The sequence below is a fragment of the Haliotis rubra genome, unplaced genomic scaffold (genome assembly GCF_003918875.1).
Source record: "Haliotis rubra isolate DU_JTF1 unplaced genomic scaffold, ASM391887v1 Scf897, whole genome shotgun sequence".
Classification (NCBI taxonomy): domain Eukaryota; kingdom Metazoa; phylum Mollusca; class Gastropoda; order Lepetellida; family Haliotidae; genus Haliotis; species Haliotis rubra.
Genome location: NW_025767631.1, coordinates 144,873 through 165,881, shown reverse-complemented (window position 1 = coordinate 165,881; position 21,009 = coordinate 144,873). Strand labels below are relative to the sequence as shown.

The window sequence follows — 21,009 nt, the reverse complement described above, 5'->3', positions numbered from 1 at the left end:
TTGTCACAAAGTATATACATCCCATGTACATGTACAAGTAAGTAGACATTCACTGATATGATAGGCAAACCTCGCATTTTTGAGAATAATGGGCTGGGATTATTATTTAAAAAAAATAGCACACCCAACATTTTAGACACACTGTTAAAAATCAACAATTTTTTTAACTCCTTATGAAGTTTTGACTAGACCTATTAAAATGACTGGGGAAGTGAAATTTTCGACATTGACTGAAGTGGCAGAAGGGAGATAACTCTGGTGATACTTGTTACCATATCGATACGAGCATGGATGGGTCCGGCAAATGAGTTCTACTTTGTCATAATGACCAGAGGAAAAAGAGTGAAATCTTGGATCATATCGAAAACATTGTATGCCAAATTAAGTCGTGTTTTTTTGTGTGTTTTAAATGAGGTCCTGGTGTACTGTTCAGTTGGTTGGTAGTTGACAATCTATTGAAGAAACGTAAAATACATATAGGAACTCTCGCGTCTTTGGCGGAATGAAAATGTCAAAACTTGTGACTGGTTCCACTTTCTGTATGCGCGGCCGACAGAATTTATGAAACATAAATGCAAGACGGGGCGCTAGTCATCAAAAGACTGTTTTGATGTTTACAAACGTGCACAGAAGACAGCATGGTTATATCCGTGGACATTCGCCATATATTCAAATACCCGCTGGAATTCGTGGTGCAAACTCATTTTACTAAGGCAAGTATGAGAATATCTGGTGTGTTAGCTGCAGACCATGAAGGATACGTGAACATATATTCTTATGTAAGCACGAGTTGCACGTGCTGACCTGCAACTGGATGCCGCATATTGTGAAGGATAAAATGGGGGATACAGACAGGCCACTACAGCAATTGATAATCAACCGTCAAAACTCACACACATATATGTCCGAATTTGAAATATGAGTCCGATTTTGCAAAATCATGTGCTATATTTTGACTCTATAAAGGTATTGCAGTGCAAACACGACGCGTGGTTATAAATTATATAGTGCACGGTGCATGAAGTGATGTGTGGATACTTTCGTTCGACAAGTATTGTCATGATTGTGTATATAATATACGTCAATGTCATCGACGGTGTCGATCGGCGGGGGAAATGATTCAGTGTGATGTTGTCTTCAACGGGTGAAACGGTCCAAAAATTTATCTAAACGAATTTTGAACATATTTTCAATGTTAAGAATGATGTTTTCATTTCTGTTGAATTCAGTGATGTTAAAAGATGCAAAAGAAACGACAGTGATGTTTCTTTTCATGCTAATTGCATTTTAAATGTTTTGGGATAAGTCTGAGTGTATGGTTGCCAAGTATTCTAAATAAATCAGATATATTGACGTCAGCGAAACAGTAGTTGGAAGTATATATATATGGCTACTGTGAAATGAGCTTGTTTAAATTCCATATTGGTCATGATTTTACAGAAGCTTCAACAAGTATTTTAACTTTAGCTTAGGAAATTACCTTGGACGGAGACTCGAAGTGTAGCAGTTATGTTTTAAATCTTTGTGATTGGTGGTGCAGGGTGATGAGGTATATGTTCTGCTGAGTATAAGTTGTAACATATGTTTGGGATCCTGCTTTCTCAGTAAAGTACAGAATCTAGTACCCTCATAAGGTTGAGTCCCAACAGGGAGCGTAGGTTTGGGATCCCGCTGTCTCAGTGAAGTACAGAATCTAGTACTCTCATTAGGTTGAGTCCCAACAGGGAGTGTAGGTTGAGTCCCAACAAGAAGTGTAGGTTGAGTCCCAACAGGGAGTGTAGGTTGAGTCCCAACAGGGAGCGTAGGTTGAGTCCCAACAGGGAGCGTAGGTTGAGTCCCAACAGGGAGCGTAGGTTGAGTCCCAACAGGGAGCGTAGGTTGAGTCCCAACAGGGAGCGTAGGTTGAGTCCCAACAGGGAGCGTAGGTTGAGTCCCAACAGGGAGCGTAGGTTGAGTCCTAACAGGGAGCGTAGGTTGAGTCCCAACAGGGAGCGTAGGCTTGAATCCCAGATTCATACACGTATGAGTGAGTGAGTGAGTATGTTTGTGAACATCACTTTGAACAGAATGTGAATGAACATGGTTGAGTGCTGAATGTTAAAGTACTGTCGGAAATAGAAAAAACCTTTTTCACATTGATATCTACAATTTATGTAGTTAATAGTGTAAGTGTGAAATATCTGTTGAACTAAGTTTGGCCTTACTACAGTCTCAGTGGTAGGGAGATAGGAAACATAGAAAAAGGACTTTACTGAGGAGAGATTAGTGCATAAATGAGAAATGCAGGTTTTTGTAAGTCCAAAGCGACTTATTTGGAACAGGCCATGGCTTTATGCAAATTAGTGTGTGGTGATATTATATTACAAAGGACAATTTTTTAATGTCCATTTTGAAATTAAACTTAGCTTCATTATAAACGATAGCTGACATAAACAATAATAACTTTAATACTGAAACCATGAAGGATGTGGCTGCCATGGAGTCTCATCACTATAAAAAGAAACAGGTAGGAGGGATCGTCTCAAAAGCAAAACCAAGACGGTAGTTGGGGTCGGGCTTGGGGATAGAGATATTAGCTAAGATTAGAAAATCAGTAGAGACATATTCAATACACATGAAAAAGCATAAAAGGTATTTGAGATGACCCCTTGTGTCTGTGGGCAGCACGTGCATTTCATGCCAAGTGAGTTGACGGTCCGTTGTCATACCTGGCTGATCGACCTAATTGCCATCTATAGTCTGATCTGTTGTTTTCAGCAGCTGTTCGTATCTTTTCTAAGTTTTGCCCGATTTTACGAGTAAACATGCTTTTCTGGATATCTTATTACGCATCCCGCTGAACGCCCAGTTAGGCCGATGTGGGTTATTTCGACATATGCTATTTGCAATTGTGTAAATTTTAGGGATACAGAGTAACAGCCTAAAAACAGTTTTTTTCTATTTCCGACAGTACTTTAGTTTGATACTGTGGCCTAAATCAAAGCAGATCTCGGATGATTACCTTTTTCGTGAAAGCCTGGGGCATGGTATCTGGGAATCGGCTGCCTGTCAGAAGTTCCAATCACTGGGCTGTAGTGTCTATGGTATTGGTAAGTGGCACCTGTATAGCTCACATTGATATTTGGCTTCGACCATCGAGACACTCATCCCATATTATCAACATCTGACCGAGGTGAATACCTGACAGAAGTATGGCTAGTCATGTCATGAGATCTCTCCATTCCCAGTCTGTGTGGGAGAGATCTTGAATCTAATGGAAACACACTTATCCTATGTTCATTAGTTTCCATGCTGCTGACCATCCAGCGTTGTGTTACAGTATCTCATGGAAACACACTTATCCTATGTTCATTAGTTTCCATGTTGCTGACCATCCAGTGTTGTGTTACAGTATCTCATGGAAACACACTTATCCTATGTTCATTAGTTTCCATGTTGCTGACCATCCAGTGTTGTGTTACAGTATCTCATGGAAACACACTTATCCTATGTTCATTAGTTTCCATGTTGCTGACCATCCAGTGTTGTGTTACAGTATCCCATGGAACCATCCAGTGTTGTGTTACAGTATCCTTGCAAGCAGGAGAAGTATGTGGAGCGAGTGGAGACGGTGGAACACAAGACAGGTATGGTTTAACAGCAGGTCCAGGCCCAAAGTATGTTTACAGGTGGTACTGAGCAGAGCTGAATTTAGGAAAAGTGTACACACAACTCACTGATTGGACACACCCTGGATCCCACAGAAGAATAGATAACCACACAGGGAAGATGTAGATTAGATGGGGATCCTTGGGTGGGACCTGACTAAAAGTGAACCATGTAGATTGTTTGCTACTGCAGGCTTCCCGACAACTTAATGCTTGTCATAGAAACAAATACATGAATCATGTACAACCATCAAAACATGATGATAAATGTCTTTAAAAATTATTGGGGATGTTCTCCATGTTTGGCGGTTTGAGACACGTTGATGGCACACAAACTTGTTGATAGTAATTGGCTTCATGGTATTGTTGACTGGCATTTTCTCTTCTGAAATGAAGACAGTTTGAATCTATTCTGTAGTGCAGTTATTGTTATGAGACTGTGCAGCGTTTTTGTACAGTGAGACATTTTGTGATTTGATCACTTTGTGATTTGTGATTGTGAGTTCTGCTACAGGTGTGGACCCGTGAAGATCTGGGTTAGAATTGGTCTTCAGTAATCCATACTTGTCGTAAGAGGTGACTAACAGGATTGGGTGGTCAGGCTCGCTGACTTGGTTGACACATGTCATTGTATCCCATTTGAGTATATCATGCTGTTCATCACTGGATTGTCTGGTCCAGACTCGATTATTTACAGACTGCCTGCTTGAGTATAGCCCATGTGCAAAGCTCATTTCTGGTGTCCCCTGCTGTGGGGAATATTGCAGGAATATTGCTGAAAGAGGCGTAAATCTCACTCACCTACTCACTCACTCACTCACTCACTCACACTTAATGTATACTGCTGTGCACCAACTCACCCATTGTCAGTAGCCGCCCCAGTGTATTGTGAGATTTGCCTGGTACTGACAGTGCTACACTGTACTGGTGTTTTCAGATTTCACTCAGGGCATCGACTACAGGAAAAGGATAGCAGTGTGTACAAATGTTATACCAAACATACTCCGGTCTGTAAGTATTGAAAATCATTTTTATTTTTGTTGAATAGGGGCGGTGGGTAGCCTAGTGGTTAAAGCGTTGGCTTGTCACGCAGAAGACCCGGGTTCAAATCCCCAAATGGGTACATTGTGTGAAGCCCATTTGTGGTGTCCCCAGCCATGATGTTGCTGGAATATTGCTAAAAGCGGCGTAAAACCAAACTCAGTCAGTCAGTCAGTCAGTCAGTCAGTTCTGTTGAATAGGGGACGCTGGGGTAGCCTAGTGGTTGAAACATTGGCTTTTCAGGACGAAGACCCAGGGCTGATTCCCAACATGGGTGTAATGTGTGAAGCCCATTTATAGTGTCTCCTGCCAGGATATTGCTGGAATATTGCTAAAGCAGTGTAAAACCATACTCACTCACTCACTCACTCACTCTATTGGATTGGTCACCAGTTACCAAAATCCTAATTATTCAGGCACCTAATCAGTGTGGCATGGCGCTTTAGCAATACGTGATAGGTACATTTACTAGGCAGTAGTTAGACTGAGATGAACGTCTATTGCCTGTGAAGTAAACATTAACTCTCAACTTCTACACACATCTGCACCATTATTTATTCAACTTGATTAAAATCTCTTGAACTAATATGCGGATAACAGGTAGCATAACAGGAATGACAATTGATCTATCATGTCAAGTGATGTTTGATTGCAATTTTCCTGTTTTCATTTACTAAGTTTGTCCACCTCCGAAGATGCAACATAGTTTTGATTGGGCACATACATGAAATAGCAGTTATGGTATGCAATACAATATCGCTGTATTATTGTACATTCAGATCAGTAATAACAAGTATATACCACTGTATTATTGTACATTCAGATCAGTAATAACAAGTATATACCACTGTATTATTGTACATTCAGATCAGTAATAACAAATATATACCACTGTATTATTGTACATTCAGATCCAGTAATAACAAATATATACCACTGTATTATTGTACATTCAGACCAGTAATAACAAATATATACCACTGTATTATTGTACATTCAGACCAGTAATAACAAGTATATACCTCTGTATTATTGTACATTCAGACGTAATAACAAATATATACCTCTGTATTGTTGTACATTCAGATCAGTAATAACAAGAATATACCAGTATTATTGTACATTCTGACCAGTAATAACAAATATATACCACTGTATTATTGTACATTCAGACCAGTAATAACAAATATATACCTCTGTATTATTGTACATTCAGACCAGTAATAACAAGTATATACCTCTGTATTATTGTACATTCAGACCAGTAACAACAAATATATACCTCTGTATTGTTGTACATTCAGATCAGTAATAACAAGTATATACCAGTATTATTGTACATTCAGACCAGTAATAACAAATATATACCACTGTATTATTGTACATTCAGATCAGTAATAACAAGTATATACCACTGTATTATTGTACATTCATATCAGTAATAACAAATATATACCTCTGTATTGTTGTACATTCAGATCAGTAATAACAAGTATATACCAGTATTATTGTACATTCAGACCAGTAATAACAAATATATACCACTGTATTATTGTACATTCAGATCAGTAATAACAAATATATACCTCTGTATTGTTGTACATTCAGATCAGTAATAACAAGTATATACCACTGTATTATTGTAGATTCAGACCAGTAATAACAAATATATACCACTGTATTATTGTACATTCAGATCAGTAATAACAAATATATACCTCTATATTGTTGTACATTCAGATCAGTAATAACAAGTATATACCAGTATTATTGTACATTCAGACCAGTAATAACAAATAAATACCACTGTATTATTGTACATTCAGACCAGTAATAACAAATATATACCACTGTATTATTGTACATTCAGACCAGTAATAACAAATATATACCTCTGTATTGTTGTACATTCAGACCAGTAATAACAAATATAAACCTCTGTATTGTTGTACATTCAGACCAGTAATATCAAATACATACTACTGTATTATTGTACATTCAGATCAGTAATAACAACTATAAACTGCTGTTTTATTGCACATTCAGATCAGTGTGTTGAATGAACAAAACATGTTGTTGAAAGAAGAGGCATGGCTAGATTTTCGGAAACCCGAGTTTCGTCTGCGGAGCTGCAATATCACGTGGTCCAAGTACGCCCACATGTGGGAGGAATCAACATTCAAACCATGTCAGGAGAATCCTAAATGGTGTGTGATTTTCTTAAATATTGATATGTGTTAAACCTAATCCTTTACCTGAATTACCTGCCATCAATAAACTGTACATTTTATCAATCGAGGAGGTTTGTCAGACATTGACTACCCATGTTATCACTGTTTGATGGCTTGATGTCAGACAGAGAGTTCCCATGTTATCACTGTTTGATGGCTTGACGTCAGACAGAGAGTTCCCATGTTATCACTGTTTGATGGCTTGATGTCAGACATTGACCACCATGTTATCACTGTTTGATGGCTTGATGTCAGACATTGACCACCATGTTATCACTGTTTGATGGCTTGATGTCAGACATTGACCACCATGTTATCACTGTTTGATGGCTTGATGTCAGACCGGCAGCGAGTGCTCATATTATTAGAGTCTGGTGGCTTGAGGTTTCAGTTGGTGGATTGTGTGACTTCACAGGATCCTGTAAGCTGTACCTTTGATTGACTACCCATGTTATCACTGTACCTGTGATACTGTATTGGACATTATGTGGATACAAAGCTTTGTGTAGCAGTATTGAGCCCCCAAATCCGGTGTGAATAGGATTGCCATCATTTCAGTATCTAAATTAGGTTCTAGTATGTTATAATTCCTTATCCTGACTCATGCTCTTTTGCTTGTCTTCTTCTTCTTGCGAACATAGTGGAACACTTGTATTTCCCTAATTGAAGCTCCCTTCAATGTAAAATCACTAATTAGTACTCACCAAGAGTTACTTCCCTTTCCGAATGCGCGGGAAAGGAGGCGCCACCTCTTCCCACATGGTTCACTCTCTCCTTCTTCTTCGCCCAGTGAGCAGGATGTGAGAGCGCCTGTGTCTCCCTACACACTATATCCTTTGATTATTCTTATTTAGTTACCTCTTTTAGTCATCTATAGAGGTTTAGCTAGTATCCTTCAACAATTATGTATTGATATTTATTCGTATTTCTGCTGTTTATTCACGGGACGCCGTGATTGTTCAGTAGTTTACGTTGATGAAAATCTGTACTGTTTGCAGGTTACGTTTTTCTGCTGCTGATCCGCATTTAATATGCCCTAGCTGTACTGCACCATGTTCATTTTCTTCACGTTGCAGTTACTGTAATAAATTGTCTAATTCTGCTTTTGACAAATATTTACTTTGTGTCTTGAGACGTGCAGCAGATAGGTCACGTAAGCAGAGTCTAGCCATGGCTGATACATCTGAACCCCTCGCCAGTCAACTGCTGTCGGACGACCCCCTCCCGTCTGGTGTTCCGCTAGAGTTACCCTCGGAGGAGAGGCGTGGGACGCAGTCCGCCGTCTCCAAGAAGCGTCCTGCATCCCCAGACATCCCGTCGTCTCAGCCGAAGACTAAGAGGGCTTCTACTTCAACTCAACGCAGACTCCGCACCCCCAGGGCAGCATCTACCTCCAAGGGGAAATCAACGAAGTCTACTAGGACTTTCTCAGCTGAGATTGTTCCTGCCGCAGAACTGGGCCTGTATGATGATCAGCCGATCATCATACTTGATGTGTATCACAAGAAACGACCGGTGTCGGCAACAGTGACGTCAGCGCAGATCTACATGCAGCCTGATGTACCAACGCTGATGTACCGATCTTCCTGAGGGTCCCGTCGCTACCAACGCAGATAGGGCAGCAACTACATCTTCGCAGACCGTCCCAGACGACCTGGTTCTTCAGATTATGAAGATGATGGAAGACCGCTACGGACTGGAGAGACAACCAGCCCAGAGCCTCCAGCGTGAGCGTCCCCAGAGGCTCCAACGAAGCGGCTGCTACCACCCAGAGGGACCTCACGTCAACGTGGCGGCTGCTACCAGCCCACATCAGCGGAGGACCCAGATGTTCAGCCCCACCTGCTGGGGGTAGGGCGTTGAAGCCCACCTCTGCGGGTTCGACCCAGATGTTCAGCCTTTCTGGTGTCCCCGCCCGTGATGTTGCTGGAATATTGCTAACACCGGCATCGTCAAACTCAGTCCAGTCAGTCAGTCAGCCTTCACCACGTAGAGGTTCGCGAAGGAAGATCCTCTCATCCCGGACTCAGACTTGGACCCCAGCATTCTCGACTCAGACTTCCACGAAGCCTTCGCGAAAAGTCAAGTCACTCCCCAGGACCGACTCAGATGAAGCTTCGCAAAGGTCTTTCGAAGGGCACTAGTTACAGGCTCCAAGTCATCTTCGTCTAGAAGGTCATCGAGGGATTCCCAAGAGCTTCGCAAGCTATCACCGTCACCACATAGATCTCCTCGAAGGTCACTATACAGAGGCAGCTCATCAGGCCGTTAAGCCCGCGCCAATCTCCTCGCTCGCTTCACCTTGTCGATCTCCTCACAGATCACCACATCGTTATCACAAGTCTTCACGGAAGTCCCCAGACAGGTCTCCGTTGACGTCACCCTGCAGAGCTGTACAAGTATACAGGTCTCCACCTCAGTCACCATCGGAAGAGCATCAACCTCTTATCAGCGATCCCGTTACAGAAGATGATGGAGGCATCATTTTCTCCGACGCAGAAATACACTACTGGATGGTTAACAACCTGGACCTATCTTCACCTTCCAAGAACGGTAACCCGGCCCACACCTATCTCATGAGGGAGGACGACGCAGATACAATCACCCTACCTCCGATCGATCCGATAGCAGCGGTCCCACAGAATCTGGACTCAGCCTTCCATAAAGCCACTAAAGCCCAGGCGCCGCACTTACCACAGTTCAACGCCAAAAGTTCTCAACCCATAATATGGACCCATTTTTCAAGGCACAAGAAATCGACGATAACTTCAAAGTCATCAACGATGCCAAGACTAAGAACTATAAGATAGACGACCGCAAGCTGGCTCAGATCGAAACCATGACAAGAAGAATGTTCTTCGGCCTTAACAGATCAAGAACGATTAATGAAACTCTCATCACCAGATTTCGAGGTTCTACATCAGAAGACGACAGAATGATATACTCGGCCCTCCTTATGCAGAAGGAGGACCAGCAGTTTTTAACGGATCATCTAACATCAGTATCCGTAGCGCTAACTCTGGCTCGTCGTCAAGGTCTCCTCGCTTCCTGCAGTTGGGGTGAACAGTTCACATTTTCACTCTACACAGCCCCGTGGTCTACGCCATCAATCTTTGCTGGAGGAATAGATAGATTCTCTAAAGAAGTCACCAAGGATTCAAGGGAAGTCCTTATGATAAAGTCGATGGACACGCTAGCTAGCGTCATCAGACAGACATCACAGAGGTATTCAGGAAGATCAAAGTTTACTGGCTTACAAAAAGCACGGGACAGGAAGATGGCCGGTTCAAGAGGAGGAAAAGATTCCTTTCGTCGGCCATATGGCAACTACAGGGGAGGATCTGGAAGAGGCAGGGCACCCAGAGGCTCCTGCAACTATAAACGATGAAGGACGGGTTCGGAACGACTGGAGTCTTCCACCCCCAGCCGTTCCAGTACAACCATCACAAGTGGGTGGACGCCTTCAACTGCACTGGGAGAACTGGGGAATTCTACAGGATCCATATGTCTCCAACATCCTACAACACGGATATCGAATCCAACTACAGGCCACGCCTCCGCTTACAGTCAACCCTCACAAGTTCGACTTTCAGGCTCAACAACTACCAAAGTTACGAGAAGCTGTTTCATCTCTCCTAACCAAGCAGGCCATAGAAGTACTGGATCAAGTAAACATCGAACCAGGCTTCTACTCCCCAGTTTTCCTAGTGCCCAAGAAAAACTCCAAGGAAAAGTTCCGACTCATCTACAACATGAGCACGTTCAACAGAGATTATCTACGCAAACCGCCAATGTTCGCATGATACATCTACCTCAACTACTGCACCTAGTTCGTCCCATGGACTACATGGCCAGTATAGATCTGCAGGATGCTTATCTACATATCCCAATACATCCCGAATCCAGGAAATACCTACGGTTTACACTAGACGGGCTGCATTACCAATGGAATGTACTCCCATTTGGAATATCATCGGCCCCCTGGTTATTCACAAGAGTAACGAAACCTATCGTCACTTACCTACATCGTCTAGGGCTACGCAGTGCGTTCTACTTCGACGACTGGATTCAAGTAGATCAAGATCCACAGCGTCTCAAACTACAGTTAAACTTCATCATCAAGCTACTAATGCAGCTAGGATGGTTAGTAAATCTACTCAAGTCGGACCTAGAACCTACGCAAGATCTGCAATTTCTAGGCATTCGATTTCTCACAACACAGAACCATATCGTTGTACCAGAGGACCGATGGCTCAAGATCAACAGACCATCCCACAAGCCTTACTCTCTCCGCTACCACTACGACAATGGCAGAGTCTGTTGGGTCTCCTCACGTCAGCCCAAGACATGACAGTCAGAGGCAGACTACAGTTACGTCCGTTACAGGTCCTCATCAACGCTCATCTCGACGACCTACAACCATTCAGTCTACCAAAGGCACATCAGACCTCATCTACTATGGTGGACCAGGAGGTCGAATGTCTGTGAAGGCATCTATTTAACAGAGCCGGAATTCAAAACCCATCTCTATGTAGACGTGTCGCTCCAAGATTGGGGAGCTCATCTCGCCAACCGGACGGCATCAGGGTTATGGAACCAACAAGAGAGCAAGCTGCACATAAACATGCTAGAAATGAAAGCAGTAATCAATGCCCTACTACATTGGAGCACCATTCTACAGAATGCGCATCTAATGATTCACACCGACAACTCAACAGTGGCGTTTTATATAAACAAACAAGGCTCAATGAGATCATTGAACCTATTGACTCTATGCTTTCAACTGTTCGATCTAATCGACGATCTCAACATACATGTCAGAGCATGTCATATTCCTGGAGCCAAGAATGTACTAGCAGATGCACTCTCTCGGCCACATCTACCGTCACCGACAGAATGGATGCTCCATACAGAAATCTTTGCACAGATTATCAAGGAAATAGGAGCTCCGCTAGTAGACCTATTCGCCACTCGCTTCAACAATCAGCTAACAACATTACGTATCACCAGTCCCGGATCCACAAGCGTGGGCAACGGACGCACTAAGCATATCCTGGGAAGGCCAGCTGCGCGTTTCATGGGAAGGCCAGCGCTAATTCCAAAGGTGTTACAGAAAATCAGACAAACTCAGAGCCTCCAACTGATTTTGGTCGCGCCCTACTGGCCAGCGAGAACGTGGTTTCCCATTCTAATTCAAGAAATCGGACAACCAATACTACAACTACCAAAGCGCTCGAATCTACTAGTACATCCTCACACCAAACAAGCACACAGAAACCCAGAAACATTCCAACTTTAACGTATGGACTGTATTAAAGTGTGTCTAAACAAGAGAGGTTAATCAGCCAGAGCGGCGAAAGTAGTCACGCTTTGCTTTACGCGAATTCTACTACGCTAACTTGTATGACGACAAGTGGCATAGTTTTGAGACATAGCTGTTAAAAGGGATTTACAGCTAGAAATGCTACACATCCACAAGTGGCTGACTACCTTTGTTACCTACGACAAACTAAACGTCTAAAAGGCTCGACATTGTCAACATATCTCGCAGCTCTAAGTTCAGTTATAACTATGAGAACGGGTGTCAAGTTAACTAAAACGCCAGAGTTACTGGCCATGCTTAGTTCATTCCGATTGGAGGATCAGAAACAGAGATTTCGCTCCAGCATGGATCTAAATATAGTGCTCCAACACCTCACAAGTGAGGCCTATGAACCACTGGAATCAACATCATTTGAATTCTTGACACAGAAAACATTGTTCCTGTTATCCCTAGCAACGGCAGCCAGGATGTCAGAAATTCACGCTCTAGATTATGAGAGAACACGTTTCGATGACAATCAAAACATAGTGCATATGGGACTGCGATGGGACTTTATCGCCAAGAATCAATTGCCAGGTCAACCAGACAGATTATTCCATGTCCCTGCACTTTCCTCAATTCTCGGACCTCATGATACGCTTGACCTATCATTATGCCCAGTGAGAGCACTCAAAATCTATCTACAATGATCCAAAACGAGGCGACAACAACTCAAGCGGTTATTCATCCCTCTATCGACAGCGACTCAGACCGAAGTCTCTCGTACCACCATATCGATATGGATCAGAACTGTCATACTTCGTGCCTACAAGGCTGCAGGACTCGACCCTCCAAGAGCATCTAATCCCCATGAAATCAGAGCACTGGCTTCGACACTCACTCTACACGGAAATTGCTCATTGAATACCATTATGGAGGGCTGCTTTTGGAAATCCAACATGGTGTTTGCTAACCACTATCTGAGAGATATCACCACCGAGGACGTCTCAGGTATTCACCATTTCGGTCCCATGGTCCTCGCACAGCAGTTGACAGTCCCTCGTAGACGATGAGACATAGTCTCACGAGATTATTCTGTATATATCATACCAGTATTATCTAGCTTATAACTCTACAGAGTTTTGTGCTAATTATATACTTATCTTAAGTCTACATTAGTCTTAAGCCCAGTACTGATGTTACATGTACATTGGGTCGCTTCTCCACTTTGGAGTCGCCTTTATACTATTATTTTTATTATAATAGTATCTAAATATTGTAGTACCCCATCTATGGCAGCTGGTAGAACTTATATATTATAGCAGCAGGAATTATCTTAATTACAGTGCCATTATGAAGTTCCCGTAGGGGGTTATTACATATATAAATCACTAATTATTTAAATCCAAAGTATTCTTCTTCCCACCTCCGTTTCCGTAGGATTCTACAAGCAAAAGAGCATGAGTCAGGTTAAGGAAAAATATGTAATTTTCTGAATAAAATTGATATTTTATACTTATCCTGACTCATGAGGTAAGCCCTCCCATCCTCCCCACATAACACTTTGGATTTCCCTGTAAATTCAAGTGTTGGGCTCGTTAAACAGGAGATAGTGAAGCATGTGGGAAGAGGTGGCGCCTCCTTTCCCGCGCATTCGGAAAGGGAAGTAACTCTTGCTGAGTACTAATTAGTGATTTTACATTGAAGGGAGCTTCAATTAGGGAAATACAAGTGTTCCACTATGTTCGCAAGAAGAAGAAGACAAGCAAAAGAGCATGAGTCAGGATAAGTATAAAATATCAATTTTATTCAGAAAATTACATTTTGGGTTGAGTCCCGTCCCGTCCTCAGAGTCAGGCACCTAATCGCCATCACACAAAATCAGCCTCCTAACCTGCTCAGCCACCGCGACTTCCACAATTAGGATATTTTGAACGTTTAGATCAGAATTAACTTAAATTGAATTGACTTACAAGTGTGTAAATGTAACAACATATAGTGTTAATCTATAACTATGTGAATGACTACCGGTGTACAGAAGAGGCAACACATGATCACTGTTTTCGAGTACTTTTATTGAGGAAGCCTGATGGTTAAAGTGTTTTGCTTAAATTCGAGAGCTGGTGTAACTTATTAGCTGCAATTTGTAATTTATAATTTGTTTTTACAACTTTAATGACAAGTTCTCACTTTGTTGAACCAGGACCGTTCTGGAGCAGCATGGGGTGATCGACGTGAAGGCTTTTGGACCATTCGGGAGAGTCCTTGAAATGTTTGCAGAGGGATTTTTACATTCAGGAGTGAAAAGGGTGAGCAATGTTTGGAGGAATATAATGTGGGTATTTCCACTTTAATAGTTATTGTTTTAACATGTTACATTAGAAAATGTTGTGAAACTGGTGGACAAAAAAGTTAGAAATAAAGAAAAAGTCGTTCTTGGCAAACAGATGGTTTACTTTTTACCAGACATTGTCCAACTTAGAATTGTTTTACATTATGATTAAAGTGGAGAGGATAAGTTTGTTTTATACATTTGTCCCATGTTTATCAAAGTGTGAGCTGAAAAATCCATAATTCTAGTTATTGGAAATTTTTTGCCATGTTGATTTCTTTATACAGAATCAGTCATGTTTCTACAGGGCCTGAGGATTATGGACCAGCTACTTGAAGAGCGATCTGGCGACACTCCCAGTTGATGCATGACCCAGCAGCATACATCCCTCCCCCGTCCCCCACGTAACACAATACTCTGAGAATGTCATGAGTAGATTGTGTGACTGTCACCATCAGGGATTTTGTAAAAGTTTTTGTAACGGAGATTTCAATGTAGCGATACATCATACTCTATGAAATCTTTGTCAAAACAACAAACATCTTTAATTTGTCTTACATGAGTACATTGTTGAAGATCTCAGATCAATCCCCAATCACTCCCTGTCCGATGCTGAGTGAGTCGGTAAACAACTGAAGATCCTTTCACACAGTCAGTCACATTTGGAAGACCAGTACAATTTGGTTTACAAGATTACTGAAAAGAAGTCATGGTATCTTTGAAGGGAGACTACTCTGCCAGGCCAGGTTTCCACATGGTCACATGTCATTGTGGGCAGTCCAGCTACTTCGGCCTGACCTGATCTCAGGGATGTGATTTCTCAGGACAGTGTACCAGCTAGTCATCTCTAGTTCAGGATTTATTGATCTTCTACCTGGTGCAATAATACAGGTGTAATATATGCCATAACATAGTACTGTTGAGAACATGACATTGTTTCATCATATGAAGAAGATTTACAAAATTTCTCTTCCTTGTATCCTTCATATCCTAGAACCAACTGCTGCTGACTCCTGAAGTGTGATCATCACCACGGCAATAGGGAAAATCCAAGCGCCAACCTCATGATCCATATACATGTACACTTCACTCACCAACAGCAAAACCTGCACACCTACATGGACACTTCACTCACCAACAGCGAAACCTGCACACCTACATGTACACTTCACTCACCAACAGCAAAACCTGCACACCTACATGGACACTTCACTCACCAACAGCGAAACCTGCACACCTACATGTACACTTCACTCACCAACAGCAAAACCTGCACACCTACATGGACACTTCACTCACCAACAGCAAAACCTGCACACCTACATGGACACTTCACTCACCACCAGCAAAACCTGCATACCTACATGCACACTTCACTCACCAACAGCAAAACCTGCACACCTATATGGACACTTCACTCACCACCAGCAAAACCTGCACACCTACATGGACACTTCACTCACCAACAGCGATACCTGCACACCTACATGGACACTTCACTCACCAACAGCAAAACCTGCACACCTACATGGACACTTCACTCACCAACAGCGATACATGCACACCTACATGGACACTTCACTCACCAACAGCGATATCTGCACACCTACATTGACACTTTACTCACCAACAGCGATACCTGCACACCTACATAGACACTTCACTCACCAACAGCGATACCTGCACACCTGCATAGACACTTCACTCACCAACAGCAAAACCTGCACACCTACATGGACAATTCACTCACCAACAGCGATATCTGCACACCTACATTGACACTTCACTCACCAACAGCAAAACCTACATACCTACATGCACACTTCACTCACCAACAGCAAAACCTGCACACCTATATGGACACTTCACTCACCAACAGCAAAACCTGCACACCTACATAGACACTTCACTCACCAACAGCGATACCTGCACACCTACATGGACACTTCACTCACCAACAGCGATACATGGACACCTACATGGACACTTCACTCACCGGGGCAGTGGGGTAGCCTAGTGGTTAAAGCGTTCGCTCGTCACGCCGAAGACCCGGGTTCGATTCCCCACATGGGTACAATGTGTGAAGCCCATTTCTTGTGTTCCCCCGCCGTGATATTGCTGGAATATTGCTAGAAGCGGCGTAAAACAATACTCACTGACTGACTTCACTCACCAACAGCGATACATGGACACCTACATGGACACTTCACTCACCAACAGCGATACATGCACACCTACATGGACACTTCACTCACCAACAGCGATACCTGCACACCTACATTGACACTTCACTCACCAACAGCAAAACCTGCACACATACATGGACACTTCACTCACCAACTCTCAAGTAGTCGGAAATAGAAAAAAAACCTGTTTTTTCGTGTTTATGTCTACAATTTATGTAGTTAATATGTGAAAGTGTGAAATATCCGTTCAACTAAGTTCGGCTTAAATACAGTCTCAGTGGTAGGGAGATAGGAACCGTAGAAAAAAGGACTTTTTGAGGTGAGATTTGTGCAGAAATGAGCAATGCGGTCAAAGCAACTTATTTGGAACAGACCATGGCTTTATGCAAATTAGTTTGCGATGATACTGTATTACAAAGGACACTTTTTTAAATTCACATTTTGAAATTAAACTTAGCTTCATTATAAACGATAGCTGACGTAAAAAATGATAACTTTAATACTGAAACTATTAAGGATGTAGCTACCATGGAGTCACTATCACTATGAAAAGAAACAGGTAGGAGGGGTTGTCACAAAAGCAAAACCAGGACGGGTGTCGCACACGGTGGTGGGAGTCGGGGTGGGAGATAGAGATATCAGTTGAGATAACATAACCCTTTAGGGGAATTAAACTGGGGAAACAAGCTGCATGTCAAAACAATTTACAAATAATATCCAGTCCTGTCGATCTTTGGTTGTCATGCCACCTACATATTTTGAGACATTTAATACGATCGCTGATTTAAGCTTCTCTCTATGGGTATCATACTCTTTTACATATCTCAACATAAACTTTGTGAAAGAAAGTCAGGTTAGATGTTAATCGATAGATTAAACATATTCAACACACACGAAAAAGCATGAAATATCTCTGAGATGACCCCTTGTGAGTGTAGCTAGCACATGCATTTCATGACCGGTGAGTCGATCCGTCGTCATACCTGGTTGAACGACGTAATTGCCATCTATAGTCTGATCTATTGTTTTTAGCAGTTATTCGTATTTTTCTGAGTTTTGTCCGAGTTTACGAGTAAACATGCTTTCCTGGATATCCTATTATGCATCCTACTGAACGCCCAGTTAGTCCGATGTGGGTTATTTCGACATATGCTATTTGCAATTGTGTAAATTTTAGGGATACAGAGTAACAGCCAAAAAACAGTTTTTTTCTATTTCCGACAGTACTTTAGTATTAATGAAGGGGTTCACTTACGGTTATCCCTCCTGGAGCTGTGGCGTAACCCTGTTTCTGTATTTTCTCCATAAACCTTCCACTTCAGTAATCCTTCTGGTTCATTAGGGCTCATTAGGGGCCGTTCATAATTTAGTAAGCTGGGTCCTTGGTTTTTGGAGAAAGGAGAATCTCAATCTGATTGGAATCAGATCTTTTACATCATCTGTTAAGACATTACAGTACAACCAGAAATTATTGAGAATTTAAAGATTGTAATTTTGTTATATTTTTTTCACTCATTACTTGCGTAGTAAATGTGAATATGAGCAGAAAATAACTCCAGATTCAAAGACAGGTGAACAGTTAGTATTTTGTCAAGTCACCAATGCAGGCTTCAATGCGGCGGGGCATACTACTGATCAAAGAAGATAGAAAGTCGCGGTCCATGCTGTCCCAATATCGGACCACCTCTTCTTTCATTTCAGCAATATTTGTCAGATTTTTCTTATTGACATTTTCCTTCATAAGTCCCCAAACATTTTCTATTGGATTTAGGTCAGGGCTATAGCTTGGCCAATCTAATAATGTCATATTTTGGGTCCGAAACCAGGCCTGTGAATACTTTGAACGATGTTTTGGGTCGTTGGGCTGCTGGAAAATAATTTTTTTCTCCATAGAACACGTGAGCAGATGGAAGTAAACGTCCCTCAGATATGTGTGTACCGCTCACTGTTCATATTCCCTTCAAATACACAGAGGGGCGTTGCCCCTAACACAGATGTGCCACCCCACACGTTAAATTTCGTACTGTACTTTGGGCGCTGATACAAAGGTTTTTCAGTTTGTTTGGTCCCGAATTTCAGTGTATTAGGAAACAGCCACACAGAACTTTCATCTGAGAAAATCACATTGTCCCAGTTAAAATTTCTATGCTGTAAGCACCAGTTCAACCTTCGCTCCTTTTGTTCAGGTTTTATGATCGGTGATGGAATTCCTCGACTTTTCTGCCAACCCATTGCATGCAGCTCAGTTCTAATTGTCTCCTCACAGACAGCCACAGTTCCTCCATCAATCATATCCAGCCTTAAGTTTTCTAAACTCAATCGTTTGTTTTTAGAACAAGAACGCCAAGCTGCCTCCTGTCACCGTCAGTCAATTTTCTGGGCCTACCTGCGCCTCCCTGGTGCTCAATGCCATATCCATTTGCAATATTTTTCAAAACACGATAAACAGTGGACAAAGGGATGTCTTTTCTACTTGAAATCACTTTAGCTGATCTGGCCCCGATTTCTCGAAACAAACTTAAGTTTTTACTCAAATTTCAACTGAGTTTGACAATTTGAAACAGCTGAATTCTTAACTCAACTGCATTTTATAAATAAAAAAGCCCAAACAACTTAAGTAATCTATCCACCAAACTCAAATTGTCTAGTATGTTTGAGTTTAATATCGATTTCAGTTCATTTTGCGCAATGCATTTTCTCAAATTTGAGTAAATACTTTAACTTAAGTCAAAACTCAGACTTAGGTTTGTTTCGAGAAATCGGGGCCTGATGTTCTTGTCATAATACTCTAAAATCAACTTCCTCTTCTCTAAATCATCCATACTGAGGATCACTGAAAATGTCGTCTGCTAGCAAGTAAACAAAGGGGGTTAACTCTTCACAAACTAATGAAAAAGGATTAACGGAGTTGTCTCTCTTGAATGAAACCAAGCACTTGATAGCTGGTCAAGGTTGTTAAAACGAGATATCCAATTAAACATATTCCTAAAATTCTCAATATTTTCTGGTCATGCTAAGTTGTGTTTTATACAGTAGATGGAACAAGGTGATGGCGCTGTTCCCTGTTATTGTCCAGTTTATTTTATTATACTGCAGCTAAATCCGACCAATGTAAGTGGTCAGTGTGAACAGAGAAAGGTAGTTCCATGTTTCTATTTTTCAGGTTGATTTGATAAAGGGTAAAATGATTTAATAGCTGACACAGCCTGTCCGGTGTTGCTGGAAACAACATGGTGTTATTGGAGATCCATTCACCTGTGTGTGGCTACCAACGTAATTGTACCTCTGGTGAAAGTCGTGTATTTATAATGGGAGTATAATTATTGTCTTTTACTTGCATACAGTGCTGGATACGTTCATAAAGTATGTTATTTCCTGTAGTTAGGTACATTTCACCTTACAGCTGATGTAATACTTGTTTACAACAGACGATGTCGTGTATACTTTATCTTCTTCCTGCTGATGTTTGTATGATATACAGATTCCGTAGTTATTGAAAAGGGATTTGTTCATTTGGGCATTTTTTTCTTTAAACTATTTTGGGGAAACCTCCATTAAAACACAGGCTTTCGCCACTGTTGATGTGAGTGGTATGTTGTGTTTTGACGTGTTAGAGGGAAGGGTGTTTCTTCTGATGGCTCGATGGTTATTGATTAACTGTATGGGCGACGTCAGGTAGCGTCTCCAGAATATATGTTACTGTTTACAGTAGTTTTATAAGTCTAGCTAACTTGTATATGTATGACTTCAGCAGTACGCCATCGTTCTGTCCAGCGGTGAAGCAGATATTACTATCCTACTGAATCCCAAGTTATGGTAATCAGTAGTAACATAACATGCACCACTGCCAAAAATACGTTTAAAGAAAAAATAAGTGAAAATAGCAAAATGATAATATATTAAACCAAAGTATAATAGTATAAGAAAAAACAAAGAATAACATGTTTTCAAGATGGAACGTATATTTCGGCTTAGAATTTCCCAGTGATTTTTCAAGATATTCATTCTGTGCAATCTGCAAAGCTTTAAAAGCACTGAGTGTGATGTGTGAAAAGTCACAAACTGAAGCTCGAGTTACCCATCGTTTGTTGAAGTCTCCTGAAGGACAGTCTAGAATTGGTCTTCAGTAACCCATGCTTGTAAGAGGCGAATAACGGGATCGGGTGGTCAGGCTCGCTGACTTGGTTGACCCGTGTGATCGTATCCCAATTGCGTAGATTAATGCTCATGTTGTTGGTCACTGGATTGTCTGGTCCAGACTCGATTATTT

The 21,009-nt window shown here is 41.7% G+C and overlaps 1 protein-coding gene across 3 annotated transcripts; it reads left to right on the top strand.

The window, feature by feature from the left end:
- Positions 1-521: 521 nt before the first annotated feature.
- On the top strand, positions 522-15,517 carry LOC124263744 (PRELI domain-containing protein 2-like). 3 transcript variants are annotated; one of them, XM_046698450.1, is made up of 6 exons: positions 522-713; positions 3,569-3,626; positions 4,585-4,658; positions 6,735-6,895; positions 14,425-14,530; positions 14,861-15,517. In XM_046698450.1, exons 1-6 carry the CDS (start codon positions 639-641, stop codon positions 14,915-14,917), a joined length of 531 nt encoding a protein of 176 aa, XP_046554406.1. In that variant the 5' UTR covers positions 522-638; the 3' UTR covers positions 14,918-15,517. The 3 variants fall into 3 exon arrangements, with proteins under 3 accessions (XP_046554406.1, XP_046554407.1, XP_046554405.1); XM_046698451.1 differs by lacking the exon at positions 522-713 and adding an exon at positions 874-966; XM_046698449.1 differs by lacking the exon at positions 522-713 and adding an exon at positions 2,988-3,083.
- Positions 15,518-21,009: the final 5,492 nt, after the last annotated feature.